The following is an 18,355-nucleotide window of genomic DNA, read 5'->3' as shown; positions in this document are numbered from 1 at the left end:
TATCCTTTTTTAACCTGTGTCTATTTGTCATTCTCTCGTTCACTCTCTTTATTGACTGACATTACTCCTCAGTTGGTGTTTTTCTTTCTATAGTTACTCTTTCTGTATTTCTTCTAACTTGTCTTTGGGCTATTTTGTCCATCTGATCCTATTCCTGCCTTCGGTTTCATGTCACATGTGCCTCCATTTATTCCTCAATTTGATTGCATTTTCCAGGCTTTCTTTTGTCATCAACTGGAAAGTAAGCCCAGTTACTTCCAGTGTTTCTGAATGGCCTTAGCTTTGCTCAGTGACTTCATTATATATTCTCTATATATACCCAAATACATTTAAGCCCCATATGTGTAAAAGCTAGTCTGGTGTGAAGGGGTATTTGTGGGGACAGAAAGAGGGAAACTGACAGTCAGTTCTTTGAAAAGTCATGTTTCTGTTGCAAACGATGAGGATGCACAAAAAAATGGCATGCAAAAATTAAATTCACAGTTCCAGTTGTGTTAAAAGTATAATGAACTAGAAGAAAATAGCAATTAATTGGCAGCATTAGTATCCAGAAACAGTAAGAGGTGACCTATGCTTGATGTTGGAGAAAATCCCACTGTTGCTTCTAATTCTGTGCATTAAGGAAAAAGTTGAGGCTTTCATTTAAACACTTCTTGGTGAAGTCTAAATAAAGAAGCTCAAACAAAAAAAATCCCGAAGTTTAGTACTTTGCTTAAAATAGGAAATTGGATGCTACTACTTTGGATTACACATTATCCTCTAATATTTGTTTGCATGTTTCTACTCAGTCTCCCAAATACAACAGGAGCTTTAGTTATATAGAGGCGCTGACTTCAGATACTTTTTTTTTTTTAGCTCATAGAAAAAAACCAAAGGAGAATCTGTTGAGGTGTTGGTTTGTCCCAGCAAAAGACAAAGTAGAATACTGGTAACTTAAATGTTAAATGTGTATATATGTCTGACTGGAGTAGAGGTTTTTGGAAATAATTATTCTGGTTTCTGTGTAACCTCATCTGGGTGTTCCTGCTCCAGTGGGGGGATTGGACTGGATGAGTTTTCAAGGTCCCTTCCAATCCCTGACATTCTATGATTCATCTGATAACAGAATGTCTACAAAAAGCCTCCTTCATTTCTAAAGCTGCTTTGTTTGGAAACTTCACTCTGTGTGTATATGCACGTGTCTGTATGCCTGTGCACACACTGGTTTTATAGATTCAGATATATATATGATGAATGCAAGCGTGACTTGGTCATAAATATATGATGTGGATAAAATCACAATATTTGGGGCATTATTAAAAGAAAATGATCATGAGTAGCTGGTAAACAAAAATCGTTTTCCACAGTTTGTAACTGCAGGTAGGAGGCTTTTTGTGTTAAAGGCAGTGACTTCAGAAGTTGGAGAAGCAGCTGGGAACATGCACAGAACATAAACCCTTCATTTTCCTAAAGCCCTGTCATTTCTCTTGTCATGTTGTAGTTGTGATGTCACTTGTTGTCATAACCATGAACTTGGAAGGGTCTGTAGGCGTGAAGAGGTGTAATTAACATGTTTATGCCTTTGGTCACCTTTTAAACAGTATTTTTTGCTGATGTTGATTGCTTGTTAAGTGAATGTTGTTTATATTAATCTGAGATAGACACATAGTTTTGGGTGTGTCCAATCTCAATTGATCCATATCGTAGCTATTTATTTATTTGCCTCTGTAATTGAAAAATTTTCCTTGAGAGATTTCATTTTTTGAAAGATGAGAATAAATGATGAGTTAACTTGCTTTGGAATATTTCTCTAAAAAGACATTTTAAAGTACTGTCTTCTTGCAAATATATGTGATCAAAGTGATTTTGGAAGCCCCAGCATATATCTTTGTATTCTTGGTCTTGAAATTTATTTTTCCATGGTCTATAAGAGAGTACAGTTGAGCAGGTTTGAACAAATGTCTTATTCCCTCTGCTTTAAGTTACTGGTTGGTATAGACTTGAGACAGATTAGTACTGGAATTTTTTTCTGGTTTTGTGTGGTAGTGTTAGGGGTACCTGATAAACTTCCTGCAAGAGACAGTTTTGAGACAGTTTTGATACCTTTTCCTTGCTTCAGATGAGATGAATGTTGTAGCTGTTGTGTTAGTGGTGTTGTCATTGTGTTATTTGGAGGTAGACATGGTGTCCTATTATACTGCCTGGTTTTGGGCAACTTTCAGCCACAAGATGGTTTGATGATTTGAAAGCTGGTCTCTTTTTCCAGTTATACAAGTTGGTCTAATGAAAGATGCTGCTTCTGCCAAAGGTCTTAAATGTCCTTACGTCATTTAAGGAAACATGCTATTGGAGTTGGGACTTGTTTGTCTTGAATGGAGAGTGGTTGTAGTGGCTCTAGTTTTTTTCCCCTGTACATTAGTAGTTTGTGTAGCTGATGGGCAGGTCTCATAGACAGCTTCTTTTATAGCTGGCCTGACACACAGGTTGAGTGGAAACGAGTGTGTGACTTGGAGTTTTGTAAAGCCCATGAAGGTTAATCCCTCCCTGTGCCAACAGACTGGCTAATTTTTAACGGGTAATCTGCTCCTTGTAGTCATAAAGAGCATCTTAAGAAGAATCAAAACCCCCTTTTATGTCTGGCATTTCCATTGTAGCTTTATTTTGCCGTTTTAAAAATTGAAACAAAAAAGTGAGAGGAAATGTTAAGACTGGCAGTTGAAATAACTTTCCAGCTCTTTCAAATGGGGGATACAAGAGCTGTAACTAAATAGGAAAGTACATTCATGAATTTACAAACAGATTATTTTAACAACAACAACAAAAGTTTTATTTCAGTTTTTTTTATTAAATGTACTTTGTGTAACCACTTCAGCCTTCATGCAAAGGAGGGCTTCTCAGCCTTTTTGCAATCCCTTGATGACATGCTAGTTTATTTTGGTTTAAAAGTTTTGACAAGCTACAAGTTCAGGTTAGGGGAGGAGTGCAAGTTGAAAAATGTAGTGAGCTTTCAGTGGTTCAATGTCACTGCTTAGTCTGAAGTTAGTGTATACTTTACAGACAGTGTATATTGCAGTTTTCAGCTCTGAAGAGGTTGCTGTGATTGATCTGATCATTTCAGGAATTTTGCAGACTGAAAACTTATGTTTTAGACTCATTTCCCTCTGCCATAAAAAAAAAAATCTAAATATGGACATTTTTTCAGTGCCCCTCACATTTTCTTAACATTTCCAGTGAGTCTTGTTGGGGGAAAGTTATGTTTGGTTATGTTTATCAAACCTTGATAAATCTGTAATTATTTATTTTGTGCCAATGGAATCAAAAGTATACCTACAGGTAGAATGTGATCTGCGGTGTATTTACTATAAGTTATGTAAAGGGAATGCCATTTTATTTTCAGGTCCTATAATAAGGTTTTGAGGCACCGCTTTGAAACTTTTTTGTTGTTAATAGTTTAATTTGTAACTAACATGGTGTTGCCTGTTGTATGTTGAATCTGAAATATCATCTTCTGTTGACGAGTCTCACAGTTTCTTTAATTTACTTATACTGTGTTTATTGAGAACTCTTTTCCCACCTAGTTCTAGTTTAGGGATGGTAATGCAAATTTTATAGTGATCTGTTTCAGTATAAAGAACAAAGTAATTGACCATTTTAATGTCAGTGTTATGTAGCACAGGGGAAAAATAATAATTGTTCAGAGGAACCTGCAGATATTTCTTCCCAATGGCCAGTGCTTTATGAAGTTGTTATTCATCCTTAGAAACCTAAGTTAGTGCAGATAGTAATACGAGATTTTTGTCGTTATTGTGTAGTAACCTAGTGTTTCACTTCTTGCAGTCTTTCAGAAACAAGATCGCCATGGCCACAGAAATTGGCTCCCCGCCCCGATTTTTCCACATGCCGAGGTTCCAGCACCAGGCGCCTCGGCAGTTGTTCTACAAAAGACCCGATTTTGCCCAGCAGCAAGCAATGCAACAGCTTACGTTTGATGGCAAGCGGATGCGAAAAGCTGTGAACCGAAAGACCATCGACTACAATCCCTCTGTAATTAAATATTTAGAGGTTAGTTAATTTTCTGATTTAGTATGAAAAACTTTTTTCCTTGCTGAAACTTGGGATTGTGCTTTTCAGCGTCTATAGAGCATTCTGGAATACTCTTGACATCTGCTGTATTTTTCAAACTAAGTGATAAATATCTGTAAACTTGGTGTAGTATGAATGCAAGGGGGTTTGTTCATTGGTGATAAATTTGCACGTATACACAGCTGATTTTGTAGTTTATGTAAGCACTAATTTTTACATCCTCTTCGGAATTCCAACTTGGAGTGCAATTGAGTGTCTTGCGTGATGTTCAGCCTTTTCAGTAAACATAAAAACTTATTATGAATAATGTAATTGTTCTTATTTTTGGTTTGAAATAGTATTACGGTTTAAGGCAAGGCAGCAATAAACTGTGGCAGACGCTCCCTGTTATCCCCTCACTTCCTGCCACCCCTTTCCTTTAGATCGGAAAGATGATAAGAAAGATAAGGGGAAAGGAAGAGAGACTTACACTTCAAGTTGGAAAGTTTTAAAGGGGTTTTGCTAATGCTACTAATAAATAGAGAATAAATACAAAACCAATCTTGAATGCTCGATGTGGAGTTGGTGTCACTCAGCAGCAGAGCTGGGTGTGCGGAGCTGGCGGCTCCAGCAGGTGCAGCTCAGGCCCCCGGAAGTCATGGATGGGACTCGACAGCAAAGCGGAACCTGGTTACAGGATGCAGGGCCTGAGGGCTGTAGATCACAGGCAGACAGACAGGGTCCTCTCTGGATGCCAGCCATGGTCAAAGAGAGCCTGACCTTCGTGATCAACCTCTTATGTAGAGGGTATGATGATTCTGGGATGGAATACTTCACTTGGTCAGTTCTAGTCACCTGTTCCATCCACCCCTGCTCAAACACACCCCTCTCTCAACGAAATGTGGGAAAACTTATCAGTCTTTCTTGGCTACCCTAGTAATAAATCTAAACATGAGCTTCTTCAGCATTCTGTTGGTCTCTTATCAGCACAGAGTACAGCATCCCAAGAAAAGTATGAAGGCTCATCATTTTACTAAATAGCACTGCAACTTACACTGTAGTCTCTGGAAAAAATCCTTTCTGTACAGTTAATAGATATATAAAACTTCATGAAAGTTGTTCTGTTTCTGTAAAAATGCTTGTTTAGCTTTCCTGATGGGGTCCTATTAATTTCTTAAGAAATACAATTTGATGATGGGGATGTACTGTGCAAGTACTGGATATTAGCTCAGAAGCAACAGAATTAAATCTGTAAATAAAGGAATTTTTGGAATCTCAACAGCAGCATTGCAAATACATGATGAAGTTAATTCAATCTGCTGTGGCCAGTGCATGATTTTAGCTCATAGGTGTTAACAATTGGAAGGTTTTTCTTAATATATTAAGTTATCTTCTAAGATATGTTAAAACACCAAACATCTAAAACATATTCCTGTATTTTGGGAATGCCCCCAAAAAGTTTCTATTAGAAGTGAACTTATTCTAAAACTATAATTTTAGTAGTTCTGGACCCTTTCTCCTGTGGCAGAAATAACCACCCTCCAAATTGGGTTTACTAAAACAAAACAAAAAAATCAGTACTGTATGTTCGGGACACTTCCACAAGATTGGGATATACTGGAATTCCTTTTCAGTCCCAGCGTCAGTACTACTGGGTTAATTTGATGTGGTTCTATTAAAAAAAATATATATAAAAAAAAAGGTAAAAATTATTTATATGTAATTTGCTCATGTCTTAATTCTAGCAAACTGTAGTAGTGTATGCTGGAAAAGTTTTGCCTAGAATCTTAGCTTGTGGTTCTGATATGTACACAGCTACAAATCGCTAAAGTCTACAGTACAAAGCTGAAATAATTCTTAAATCATGCGAAGTGTTTTTGAAAAGGTTGTGTTTGACAGCTCACAAAATTTAACTGTTACAATAATGTGGCTTATTACATAGGTCTGCTCCTTTCATATTGTTAAGCTGCAATTATAAATGCTTTAGTTTGATGAAATTAAGACTTTAAACATTCTTGAATCTTTCGCTTATGCTGTACAAATTCTGCAGATTTCCTGAGACAAAGCCTTTCAACTGAGTTTATTTTAAAATCCTTGGAGTGCTTTGGAATTTCCCAAATGGGTTGTCAATGAGTCCCTCATTTCTGTTGTTTAACAATGAAGTATAGTGCTGGTATGAACTAGGAGTTGTTTTCTTCTTTCCAGAATAGAGTATGGCAGAGAGACCAGCGAGATATGCGAGCCATCCAGCCTGACGCAGGATATTATAATGACGTAAGTAAACTCTTCCTATTGCCTGATGAGTTCTGTGGATAAAATTTGTCCACAAAATCCATTGGATTCTGCCTGTCAGCTGAGGTTATCTTTCTGTCTGCAAGAGGCTTAAACATAGGAAGGATATCTTCACTCTATATTATCTTGTTCTGTTGGAATTCATGTCCACAAAGAGAAGCTGAAATTGGATATACTTTTGGGTTTGTTTTGTTGTTTTAATGCCCTGGAAGTCCAAAGCTGCTCTTGAATGTCCTGCATCTGGATGTTTGTGATGGTAAATCAGGCAGACTTTTGAACACTTCTACTGACTTCCGATAATATCCCTGCAAATGAAAAACCTGCTATTACAGAAATGTGTGTTCAGAATGTATGCTTTTCTTGCAGTTTCTGGTTAGGAATGTCGTTAGTAAATCTTTTGTTTCTTCTCTCGTAGTTGGTCCCTCCTATAGGAATGCTGAACAACCCTATGAATGCTGTAACAACAAAATTTGTTCGGACATCTACTAATAAAGTAAAATGCCCAGTGTTTGTTGTCAGGGTGAGTATAGTGTTTGATTTACTAAGTTGTATTGTCTTAATTTAAATTAGAGTGATACTCTTAACTGAAGAAAGAAACAAGAAAAGTTAAAGCATTTCCAACTAAAACTAGTCTGTGGAATGTATGCACTACTGCTGTGCCTGGTCTTTCTGTAGTGGGATTTAGGAATTTAAAGGGTAAGGTCTGAGTACAAAGTAATTATTACTCTCTGAGTTCAGGTGTGCTTCCTACATTTTAATTCTTTTTAATTTGTGGAGGCTAATATATCTTGAGTCACAGAAAAAAGGTAAGTTAGTCTCTGCCATTTGACTCTTGTAGCATCATTTTTTCCATTTGGTTAGCAGTATAGTTTAGTATGCATGTTGTGTGCTAGAAGTGTTTCGGTGCCAATAAGCTGCTTCTTCTCTAACGACTAGACTTTTTTCATTGTTTTTATAGTGGGCTTTGTCCTGGTCTTACAAAAGTCAAAAGCCCTCTGGCACAAGTCTGCATTTCTGTCCTATCTTATATCCTCTAGAAGGTCATTTGGTAAATTCCAATTTTGCAGATTCCCTGGAAGAAGCTTATGATCTATTTGGAGGATTGTGAAGGTATATTTGAACGTTATATTTGCACAGTTTAAATTTCTCTTTTGCAGTGGACTCCTGAGGGGAGACGCTTGGTCACTGGTGCTTCTAGTGGAGAGTTCACTTTATGGAATGGACTGACTTTCAATTTCGAAACGATATTGCAGGTAAATTAAGGTGTCAAGATTTCTGTGTATTTCTTTGAGGTATTGGAGCATGTTTTAGGAACACATCTTCACCCTGCTCATCATGGATCTGTAGTCTAAGTGCAGTAATGGGAGCCTTAGGGGTCTTCTTTTGTTACGCTGCTTGGACCCCATGTCAGACTATGGCTGTAAGCAGTTCATTTAATGCTTCTCATTTCATTTCCATATGCTATGCTGTTCTCAAGAACACACTGTTAGTATTTGTAGTAATAAACACTCTGGAAATAAAATGCAAAATACTCTTCATTTGTTATTTAGAAGACCTTGGTGTACAGAGCAAGGGATTTTTTTTTTTTCCCTGAGTGTAATAGATCGTTGTTTTAATTTCTTTGTTGCAGCTGTTAAGTAGGAACTGTACTAACTTTTGTTTGTGTGGGTCGGATAGTGTTTGAACATGTTTGCTAGAAGTTTTGTTTCTGAATTTACAGGCTCACGACAGCCCTGTAAGGGCTATGACTTGGTCACACAATGATATGTGGATGCTGACAGCAGACCACGGGGGATATGTGAAATACTGGCAGTCCAACATGAACAACGTCAAGATGTTCCAGGCACATAAGGAGGCGATTAGAGAGGCCAGGTTTATACACAATATACCATTTTCTGTAGTACCTATTGCCATGATTAGACTGTTCTCTAAGTGTATTCTGGGTGCAGAAATGCATGGGTTCTGTCAGATTCTGGGAAACTTCCTGCACCACATAAACACAATCCTTTCTTTTGTTTCCACATTCTCACCGTTTTGCTGGCACCTTTCTGAATTAGTATTGTCCCAGTATCCGCCTCTGCAATATGTTAGAGATGTATTTGTCTGCCGCATTTTGCACTGGTATTCTTTTCATTTTTATATGGTGACGATGTGTATCAGTTATTCCTTTTTATACGCACTGTGTAAGACAACAATTTCATTCCAAATAAAGAATTCAGTCTTTAATAATCTAACTGAATAAAATATAAAGCCTTCAGAAATAAAACACCTGCATAGTTCTCACAAAATAATAAAACGCTAAATAAAGTGAAGAACTGCTTGGCTCGGTGAAGCCAAGACTTCCAGTAAAACTAAATACCCACGCAGACTGCCACATACAGAAGTCTAATGTTAATCCTGAATGGGTTCTTCAAGCTTGAAACTGTAAGCAAGCCATTGAAAAGAAGACTGTAGGATATTCTCTTGGTTCAGTGTTGATGCCTCAGTTGTGCAAATGTCTATATAAAGAACGGAATCTAAAGTGATACTATCAGTAAGGTGTAAATGAAGGATGTTTCTAAAGAAAACCTGCACATAATCTTTAGTAAGATACGGAAATGTTTTTAAAGTAAGCCTGAATGAACCAAATGAAGAACCAAAATGAAGCCAAAGCAGTGTTTCTTCGGGTTCAGGTGCTGGCCCTTGGTGCTAAAGGTTCACTGCCGCAAAACCACTTTCCACTAAAGTCACCATTTTTCTCTGATAGGGTGCAGCATTTTCTGCCAGAGTTTGGTTATGAGAAGTGCTTACATTGGATTCAGTTACTGTCTGATTATCGTGGCCATACACTGAATTTCTCTGCTATTTTAAGCCCTTTCCTGATCATAAAGATCTAGGATTTCCCAAGGGCTCCCTCGTGGTCTTTCTCTGCACCAGAGAGGAAGTGAGTGCCTGTCAGTTGCTGGAGATGTTCTGGCCCCAATCCCATGGCTAAATGACTCCTTGCTTTTCCAGTGACTTTCGTCAAGCGACATTGTCTGCTCAATCTGGAAGCTGCTTCTGTGTCTGTAGGATTCTTTTTATGGTGTTGATGGGTTGTATATAATAAGAGGAGGTTTTTCCAAATTAGTTTTACAATAAGTGGTATACTCATTTTATGTACAATTTTTTTCAGCAGCTAATCCAACTAGCATTTTCCTGTAACCAGCTTTCCCTTATTTTTGCTTCTCTGCTGCAAAGCACCTGTGGCTGAAGAGGAGTTTTTTTCCTAAGAACTGTTCTCCTGTGCTTCTACACAGTGTTACTTTCTTATGGTATAACCAAACATGAAAATCTAGGGTGACAGTTATCAAATCATATTGATGTTACTTCTCATCCTGCAGAGAAGGCGCTACCGTGTGCAGTCATGGGTAGGAAGGTGCTAAGAATAAATTCTGGATTTTTTCCTCAATTGACAGGGGACTGCAATGCAATAGTAATTCTGTGCTAAATTCGTGTCTGGTGATGAAGTGTCATTTGGCAGGCACTCTACTCACTTAAAAAGTCCCTATGTTCAAATGCACCCTTCAGTGTATAACACATTACAGTATAATTTTGCCCTGTCTGAGAAGCATAGATAATCTGTTAAATGCTGACTTCTTTCCCCTGCTGTGTGTCTTCATGTAACAGTTTCTCACCCACGGATAATAAATTTGCTACATGCTCTGACGACGGCACTGTTAGAATCTGGGACTTTCTACGTTGCCATGAGGAGAGAATTCTTCGAGGTATGTGTACCAAAAGTACTGATTGGGGTATTTCAGGAGGGGGAAAACCTTTTTTTAACTAGGTGTTCACAATACAGAAGTATCAGCTTGTCTACATTTTTGTATTACCTCCCTGTCCTAAACCTTCCAAACAAGTTTTTGTTTGGCTGCTGCTGTAGGTGTCTTATAATATTCAGGGAGGCTGCAGGTCACAGTGGCGTTACTCTGTTTACTGTCCACTTAAGCTCTAAACAATGGAGGTGGATATAAGGACATTTTTTCTACGGCTAACATTGGCAGAAACAGCTGGTTTGGGATTAGGAAAACATTTATCTTTCTCCAAAGCTTAATCTTTGTGACCACTTTTACTTCCGAGCACACATCTTCACGAAGAGGATTCCATTCTTTTTAGTGGGCGTGCCTTCCATTCTGATTTCTTCAAAGGCAAGGTGGTTACTTTTTCACAGTCCTTAAGAGGATGAGAGAATTTAGGTAGAGAAAATAAGGAAATTTTGATCACATCATGCATAGCACACAAATAATCCTAGCTTTGGGTCAATAGTTTTCTGTCCACCATCTGTGTACACTAACTTTGGTGCCTTTCTGCTGGCCTTGTCAAGCTTTCTCCTTCTCTTGTTGCAGTCTTACTGAGCAATAACAGTAACTTCTGACAACTCCTTTCTTGCAGAAGATGTCAAAGGTACATAATTTAATAGGAGAGCATATTAAAGGCTGCCATTAAATTAGGGGTTGTAGGCATGCAGATAAACTGCAAAGATGGCATGCAATAAAAACATGGAATTTCAGTTTTAGGTGTGTGAGCTTATTCAGTGCTTTCCTAAAGTAAGGATTTTTCTTTTTAAAAATCGTGCTTCCAACTTAGACCTGCTTTATGTATTTTATAAAGTAGAGCTCTCCCTGTTTCTCTTGACTCTTAAGCTCTCTTGTTTTACTAATACATTACTTTCAAGCACCACTACTTTGAAAACACGTTGGCCTTGAGTGATCTTGCAGTGATGATATTCTAACAGAATCTGTGCATGGACATTATGGTAGATGTGTTCTTTGCAGGAGCTGGCAAGTGAATTTCTAGGCTGTCTCATTTACACCTTTTATTCTGGAAGGACCCAAACAGATTCAGGACTATTTTGCCTGATGCTTTACTAAAGAGATCATTCTGCACCAGGCTCGTTCTGTATCCTCCTCCAGGTTTGTACTGACTACTCATTGAAACTGTGTGGAGGAAAGGGAGATAACTGCTGTGCAGAATTGTGAAGATTGTAAAAATCCTTCCAGTTCTTCTACATTCTTTTAATATTCTGCATTAAGTGGAAGTAAAGCATTTAATTTAGGCCATAAAGAACAGAACTTGCGTTACATTTCCTTCTGTTGTCTTGCATACTTGAACATTGTGACTATAACTCAAATAGAATGATGCTTTAATTTCATATGGTTTAGACATCTCAATATACACTTCTTAGTTTGTAAAATAGCTCTATAAAGAATATCTTTGTTTCTGCTTACATAGTGTACCCACAATATGCTTCATCTTTTATAAGCTGGAAATATTTTGAGAACTTTACATCTCTGGATAAAAATTGGACAGGGCAGATTATTCCTTTTTTCTGCAACAGATAAAAACAAACCAAGCAAAACAGAGAAAAACCACAATACCACCTAAAAATCCCCCACAACAAAACAAAACCAGTACTCTAAACCCTGAGTGCAGGGAGTGGGAGGATGCTTCTGCAAAACATACAAGTTTGATTTAGTTTTGACCCCTAGCACTACTGTTAAGTATAATCAGAAGATGTATTTGAAAGAGCTATATGGGTAACACTTAGGTAGCTTTCTTGGTGGAAAATGCAAACTTCCATTTCGTTATTTGAAGTTCAGAGCTTCTGGCTTTAGGAAACTGAACTTCAGCTTTTTGCTTCTCCACATGCGTTCTGCTTTGTGTTTATGAACATGACCTGTAGAACTTTGCTTACTACAGCTTTCAAAATATGTAAATACCCATGTTATTGCCATTCCAAAGTTAGTGACTTGTAAATTAAAATCTTAATGGCACTTTATTAAAACTATATTTCATTACCTACAAAAAGTGCTTAGATTTAATACCATGCTCAGGAATGTTCTTTTTATTTCCTACTTTCACAAACTGTGTTTCAGCTATTCTGGTTAATATTGGTGCTGTGAAGTTGAAAGATTCTACAGTGTAGTTTAGATCCAAAGCTTCACTTAATGTGTTAAGGTATTGTTAGGTTATCACACTGAATTATAAAAATCAAATTATGGTATCCGTTTGTAGCCAGATGTGTTCGTAAAGAAGATTATCACTCACAGGGATATGATGTCAATATATTGTTATTCCTACTGATTTTTCAGCAACAGATTAAGGAACATTTTAAAAAGCAGACTTTAGGACTACAATGCTAAGGAACACTTTTAAAGGAATTTGATAAAGAGCATAAGGGATAAGCTTTGTTTATATAGAAAGGACAAAATTCTGTACAATTGTTACAGATGCTTTTGTTTGCATTGGAATGAACTAATACTATTTATTTGTATTATTTGGGTGGCTCCCTTTACTTGGTACTGGTCTAAAGGAACAATTGTAGTCTTACCTTCCAAAGAGGACAGGAAAAACAAATTTGAAGTGTTGAATTACACAGGGCTACTTCTTAAGGTTTTGCTGGAGTTCTTTCAGCTGTCTGTAGAGGGCTGTGCTTTTGCTCGGCAGTTCAAGCCATGAATACACGGGTTACATGAGAAACACTAATTAACTGTGTCCAGCTTCCTTTTAATTTGTCAAAATGAAAATAAGCAGTACACCCTGTTTTGTTCTTCATACATAATGCCAGACATTCTTGATCTTTTGTCCTTAATCTGTCTCAGAGTCCCATTGCCCAGCTTTTCACTAATTAATGTTACTTTGCTACTTTTGTGCCAGGGCATAGTAGATGGAGTTTGGGCATTTTGTTAGAAGTGTGTGCAAATTTATTGGGCTCTTTTCTAATATTGTGAAGAAATAAATAGGATTAAAATCCTCCATTTCTTGCAAAACCATCTTTTAAGTAATTCATCTTCAAGTGAATTATCTTGGAAGGACTCTAAGGTGGGCGAAATGGCATTGTCACAGTCACTGATCTGCTGGCTTCCCCTCAGCCCAGTTACTGTCTCTTCTCTTGAACTGAAGGTGCTCTACCCCTGATTCTGCACTGGTAGTTTTTTTCCCATTATTCATTTCTGTAATGTTACCATCTTAATGATGATAACAAGTATAGTTTGGTGCACTTGCTAAAATACACTGGTAGAAATTCAACTGATGTTAAAATAATGTTGTTCTTAACAAGAGAAGGAAAACAGTCTATAGTGTAGTAATATGCTGTTTGTTTTCATGTCAGTAATCTGTTAGTCTGAAAGGCATTTCCAGTAGTGGCATTGATAACAAAACACTATCAGGTCTTTAGTCTAAACAGTTGCAGTGAAATTAATGTCAGGACTCATGTAAATTGCCCCCACTTGTGTAAGAACATACACACTGAAGGCTTTTATTAATGCTAATTACATCTGGTAAAAAAATATATATATACAGTAAAAGCTTTATATCCCTCTATTTCTACTGAGAAAGTAACGTTATCTGTGATTTGACTGGCGGCTGTGAATCTTTGGGTATTGGGTGTGTGCTGCTGTATCCTTGAGAACACTGCAGGTAGATCATTAGTATTGATTATTCCCAGTGTGAAGTCACGGGCTAGGGGGCTACACATTTCAATGTTGTCAGTTCCACTGTCTGTCCTTCCTTCTTTCACAGTCACACACACAAAATCCACTAAAATGTGTGCTTGGGAGGACTGTATGATTTTCCTCTGGAAGTCTGGATGAGCTGGATGGTGCCAGGATTTCAAAGCTTGCCTGGCATAAATAGGTGTTTTGGGGAGGGTGACTACCCAGCTCTGTGAAGGATGATAATCCAGCATTTGATAAGGTATTTTCTATATAAGTTTTTCTGTTTTCTGGCTGTAAAACAGAGTAATACACTAAATTATCTTCCAGCCAACATGGTAGATTTGGGCAAAAGATTTTTCTTATCCTAACTTGAACATGTAAAAGCAATTATGATTACTTCAGCCATCTGTTCCTAAGTTCTGAAAAAGTGTCTCCACAGCTTGTCGTGCTGAAATAACTGGAGAATTTTTTATTCCGTCCTTTTAGTCTGTTTCCGGATCTTCAGTAGCAAATAAAATACCATGAAGTGTCTTTAGTTGTTTAAATCAATCGCATGGTTTGTGTACTGTGCACTTTCTGCCTGGAAGTGAAGGATCTCTGCAGAGGGTTTGACATCCGCTTCCTCAGTCAAATAGCAAATCCTGTATGTCAGTTCAGAGGTGATGTGCTCAGTAATTAAATGGAACCTGAGAACCAGAACTGAGAAGAACTAATCTTCATTTTGGGTCCTTTGATTTTAAGCATAGACTACTAGCTAGGTCTTGGGCTTTGGAGCAGGTAGCTTCTGAAAGTTACCTTTTCCTGGAATGTAATTGAACTCTACTCTGGGTAATTTAAAAGAAAAAAAGACAATCCTCATGTTGCTGTTTACATTTCTTTTCCCTTTATCTGAAGTTTTTGTGTTGTTTGTCTCAGTACAGAGAGAAAAGCCACCAAATTCAAGAAATGCACGTATGTTGATACTGTGCTTCTTGTCAGGAGACATAGTGTTCAAACCTTCAGTTTCTTGTGGGGACTTGCTTCTTTGCGCTGTTAAGATTTCAGGTACACTTCATAGGTGTCTTAGTCTGCTGATGCATCCCTCCATGAATGAATATTAGAATGCTTTTTCTGCAGAACAGAAGCCTGAGATGAGACCCATTTCGAACTGTATGTATCTAGAGAAGGCAAGTCCTTGCATTTTTTAATTTAAAAAACATGAGCTATTTTGAAATGCTAGTATTGAATTACTTAAATATCTTTGTTGGTAGAGTCTAGTATGGCAGCTTATGTGGCAGGTCTCTGATGTTCATGAAACTTCATTACCAAAGTGAAGTTTGGGATGAAGAAGAGGGGTAAGTTGCAGCTGAGCCTTTTGAGTTCCAATTGTGCTCTGGATGGCTGTGCATCCATCTCTTGTGTTTTAGACACAGGCAGTGTTAGGGAACTCACTCACTGGGATGGTGATAGTGAATCTGTGAGGGGTTTTCTTCTTCACGTATAGTTCGGATCACTTGCACACTCGATGGTGCAGGAGCCCTTTTGTTCTGCTGTGTGCACTGTGCCAGCCCTGATGCTGCTGCCTTGGGGTTGTGTGCATAGAGGACCCCCACCTTTTCATCTCATTAGGAAACCTCTCTGTTGCCTTTGTGAGATTAAGAGTTAGAAATATTGTATATGATTTCCAGCTTCAGAAATCGAAGTTACCATGCAAAATATATTTTCCTCATATCTTTCTCTGCTCTTTTTCCGGAGTTAAGTAACACCAAGGACTTGGAGTGTGAGTATAAACCTCCCTGAGTTCATAGATAGCTCAGTCACTGCTGCTTGCGAAGAAGGTGGGTATAAACTGTGCTAGATGGGAAGAATTCAGTCTTTTCTTGCTTGAGGCTACTCATGTTCAGGTGTCATCTAGCAACTCAGTTTTATTCCTGAATATGACTTTGAAGGCTACAGCATCTTGGTTTTCTCTTTATAGGAAAATTTAATAGAGGTAGACTTGTTAAAATCTCAACTTCTATTTGTGTTAAATGAAAACGTCCATCTGAGAATCGAAAAAGAAACTTCCCACTATGTTGACTTACACCAGGTTTCTATTTGTGGAGTGTTCCAATTTGGGCAAGAAGTTTGTTTCAATCAGCTCTACTTGAGGTCCTTGATTTCTGTGGTGAGTAGGAGATAGCTCCATGATGCCTTTGCTCTGCTCCCTAAAGCAATGCCAGGAGAATTCAAGGGTATTGAAGACTGCTCTTGGAGCTGAGAATTTGGTTTACATTGCAGTTCAGTTCTGAGTAATGCTGGTGTGCAACATACCAAGTCTTAGAGTTCTGATTCTCATATAGAATCTAGTGTTTTTAAAACCCTGGCAAATTAATAACTTAAAATATATAGAATTCTCAAAGAATGCATGACAGAGATCATGATAAATGAGCCACAGGACCATGACACCTTTTTTTCTTTGTGTTAATGCTTTTCATGAGACAAGAATGAAGAGGCTCTATGCAAGAATGAGATTGTTTCAGATTCAATTTTGAAATCTCTTTTCCTCCCTGAGAATTATCCTGAAGCTGAAAGTTACACTCTCCCATTGAGTTCAATGGCAAAAATTGCACTAAAAAGGCAAATACTTTTAATAAATATATTTTGTTAAGTTTGGAGGAATATTGAGAAACGACAGTGTTTCCTGGGACAGCCAACTCTTAGTGCTGCTGCAGTACACAGCACTCCATGAATGTATGATTGGTGTCATTAAGATTTCTTGCATCTGCTTCCTTTTGTGTGTTTGATAATTGCAAGGGGTAGCTAAATACCAAACTAGGTAAAACATTTTTTATGGTTTGTTAGTGCAAATACTTCAGTGCTGAGAACTTCACTGTCACCTATTGTGACTACATATGGAAGTAAACATAATACGGCACCATCCTCTGCGTGTTGGTCAGGATTTCACCTACAGTGAGACACCATTGGTGCAGCTTTGTCCTCAAACCCCACTCATCATTGTTGAGAAAGAAAAACACTGCTTTAAGTGGACTATGTTGATATGGATGAAAAAAACCCAAACTATAGATTTAAATACTGATGCTCAGATGACACCAGTCTTCCTTTCTTGGCACAAGTGTAATTGTTGAAAAGGATGCAGGTGGTTTGCACTGGGAGTGGCGGCTTCCTGGGATCTGCTCACCAGTGTTTGTCATATCACAGGTTCTCAACAGAAACATAATCATCCAGAGTTAGTCTTACGCAAGTTATGTTAGTAACTCATGTTCCCTGATAAAATCCTATGTGGATCAATACTCAGGATTGAGCACTTCATTTGTTATTTTTTGAATGGAATCTTTTGTCTCACATACCATTTCCTAATAGAGTTGACAACAGAAATATGCTATCTCAGAATAAATGGTAGAAGTCTTCAAAAAAACAAAGACCACAATTCCCTGGGGAAAATAATTCATGTCAGTCCTTAGAATCTTACCTTGCTGGCTTCTTCATTCCACTTATGCATGTTTTTTTTTTTTTCTTTTTTCCTATCCTGTATTTACTTCACTAGCAGCTTTTTTGCATCTAGGTAAGCACTGACTTTTCAAATAATTTTATATTATCTTTTGCATCATTTCAATCCTGCAAACTCAAATTATTTCCTATTTTAGTACATTCAGCTCTTGAGTGATGCTCTGACTTTAGTAGTGAGACACTTTGCATCGAGTTTAATCGTGTGGATAACGTTGCAGTTCTCATACTAAGGTTTACACATTCATGTGGACAGCCCGGCACTGGGAGATGGGGTGAGAGCTTGCAAATGTTTTCTTGAAAACACAGTGGTGTTTTTTTTCTCTCTTCTTTACCTGCCTGGCCTTATATTCTCATGAGAAAGGTAGTCCTACTCATCATGTATTGCATTTATAGGAAGACTGAGGATCAAAAGAGAAACTGGGGAATGTGCTGAAATGGGATTGAATAACAGACCAGGAAAAAGGGGTACATAAGAATCCTGAAAAAAAGTGGGTGAAAGGTGGGTGGAAATGAGGAGGATAGCAAATGGAAGGAAAGTGCAGAGCCATGCCAGTATGAAAAAACTTAATAAAACAACAGCTGGTGTAACTATTGAGAAAAGACAGTGACAGTGTGAGCAAGGAGGTGAGTGTCATGCTGGGACCTCACAGAAGTTACACTCCTGGCGTTGTGGCGATAAACCAGGGCAAACGCAGCTGCTGGAGCTGCCAGAGCAACAGCTGAATGACACACTCTGACACAAGCGGACAGTATATAACATACCAACAGTCTATGTATGTACTGTAATGCGTGTGTGGAAACATGTAATAATGCCACCCACATACATACACACATATTTTTCCCTAATCTCTTTTAAATTTTATATTCTGTGTCATGACTCTTAGAGACTCAAGTTGATGCGTTTGGGTAGCATTAGGAACACATTCCTTATTCATTGGGAAGATGAGTACCAAGTGCTGGTTTAGTGAGCAAATGGTACCACTGTTCCTACTGGAACGAGGAGAAAGCTGTCTCTACCGCTTGGTTAAAACTCCTTATGGTTTTTATCAGGCCCTAAGAAGTAATTTGGATCCCCT

The 18,355-nt window shown here is 37.9% G+C and overlaps 1 protein-coding gene across 3 annotated transcripts in view; it reads left to right on the top strand.

Moving 5' to 3' along the window:
- WDR33 (WD repeat domain 33) overlaps positions 1-18,355 on the top strand; it is a 69,800-nt gene that overhangs the window by 14,159 nt on the left and 37,286 nt on the right. For all 3 annotated transcript variants that reach the window (XM_080349514.1, XM_080349512.1, XM_080349513.1), the window contains exons 2-7: positions 3,817-4,041; positions 6,247-6,315; positions 6,749-6,853; positions 7,491-7,586; positions 8,054-8,205; positions 9,982-10,079. In XM_080349514.1, the coding sequence (XP_080205640.1) occupies positions 3,838-4,041; positions 6,247-6,315; positions 6,749-6,853; positions 7,491-7,586; positions 8,054-8,205; positions 9,982-10,079 (724 nt within the window). In that variant the 5' untranslated portion in view covers positions 3,817-3,837. The remainder of the gene's footprint in view (positions 1-3,816; positions 4,042-6,246; positions 6,316-6,748; positions 6,854-7,490; positions 7,587-8,053; positions 8,206-9,981; positions 10,080-18,355) is intronic.

Source organism: Nesoenas mayeri (genome assembly GCF_963082525.1).
Source record: "Nesoenas mayeri genome assembly, chromosome: 9".
NCBI classification, from domain to species: Eukaryota; Metazoa; Chordata; class Aves; order Columbiformes; family Columbidae; genus Nesoenas; species Nesoenas mayeri.
The sequence above is the reverse complement of the archived record's forward strand: the minus strand, read 5'-3'. Positions and strand labels throughout refer to the sequence as shown.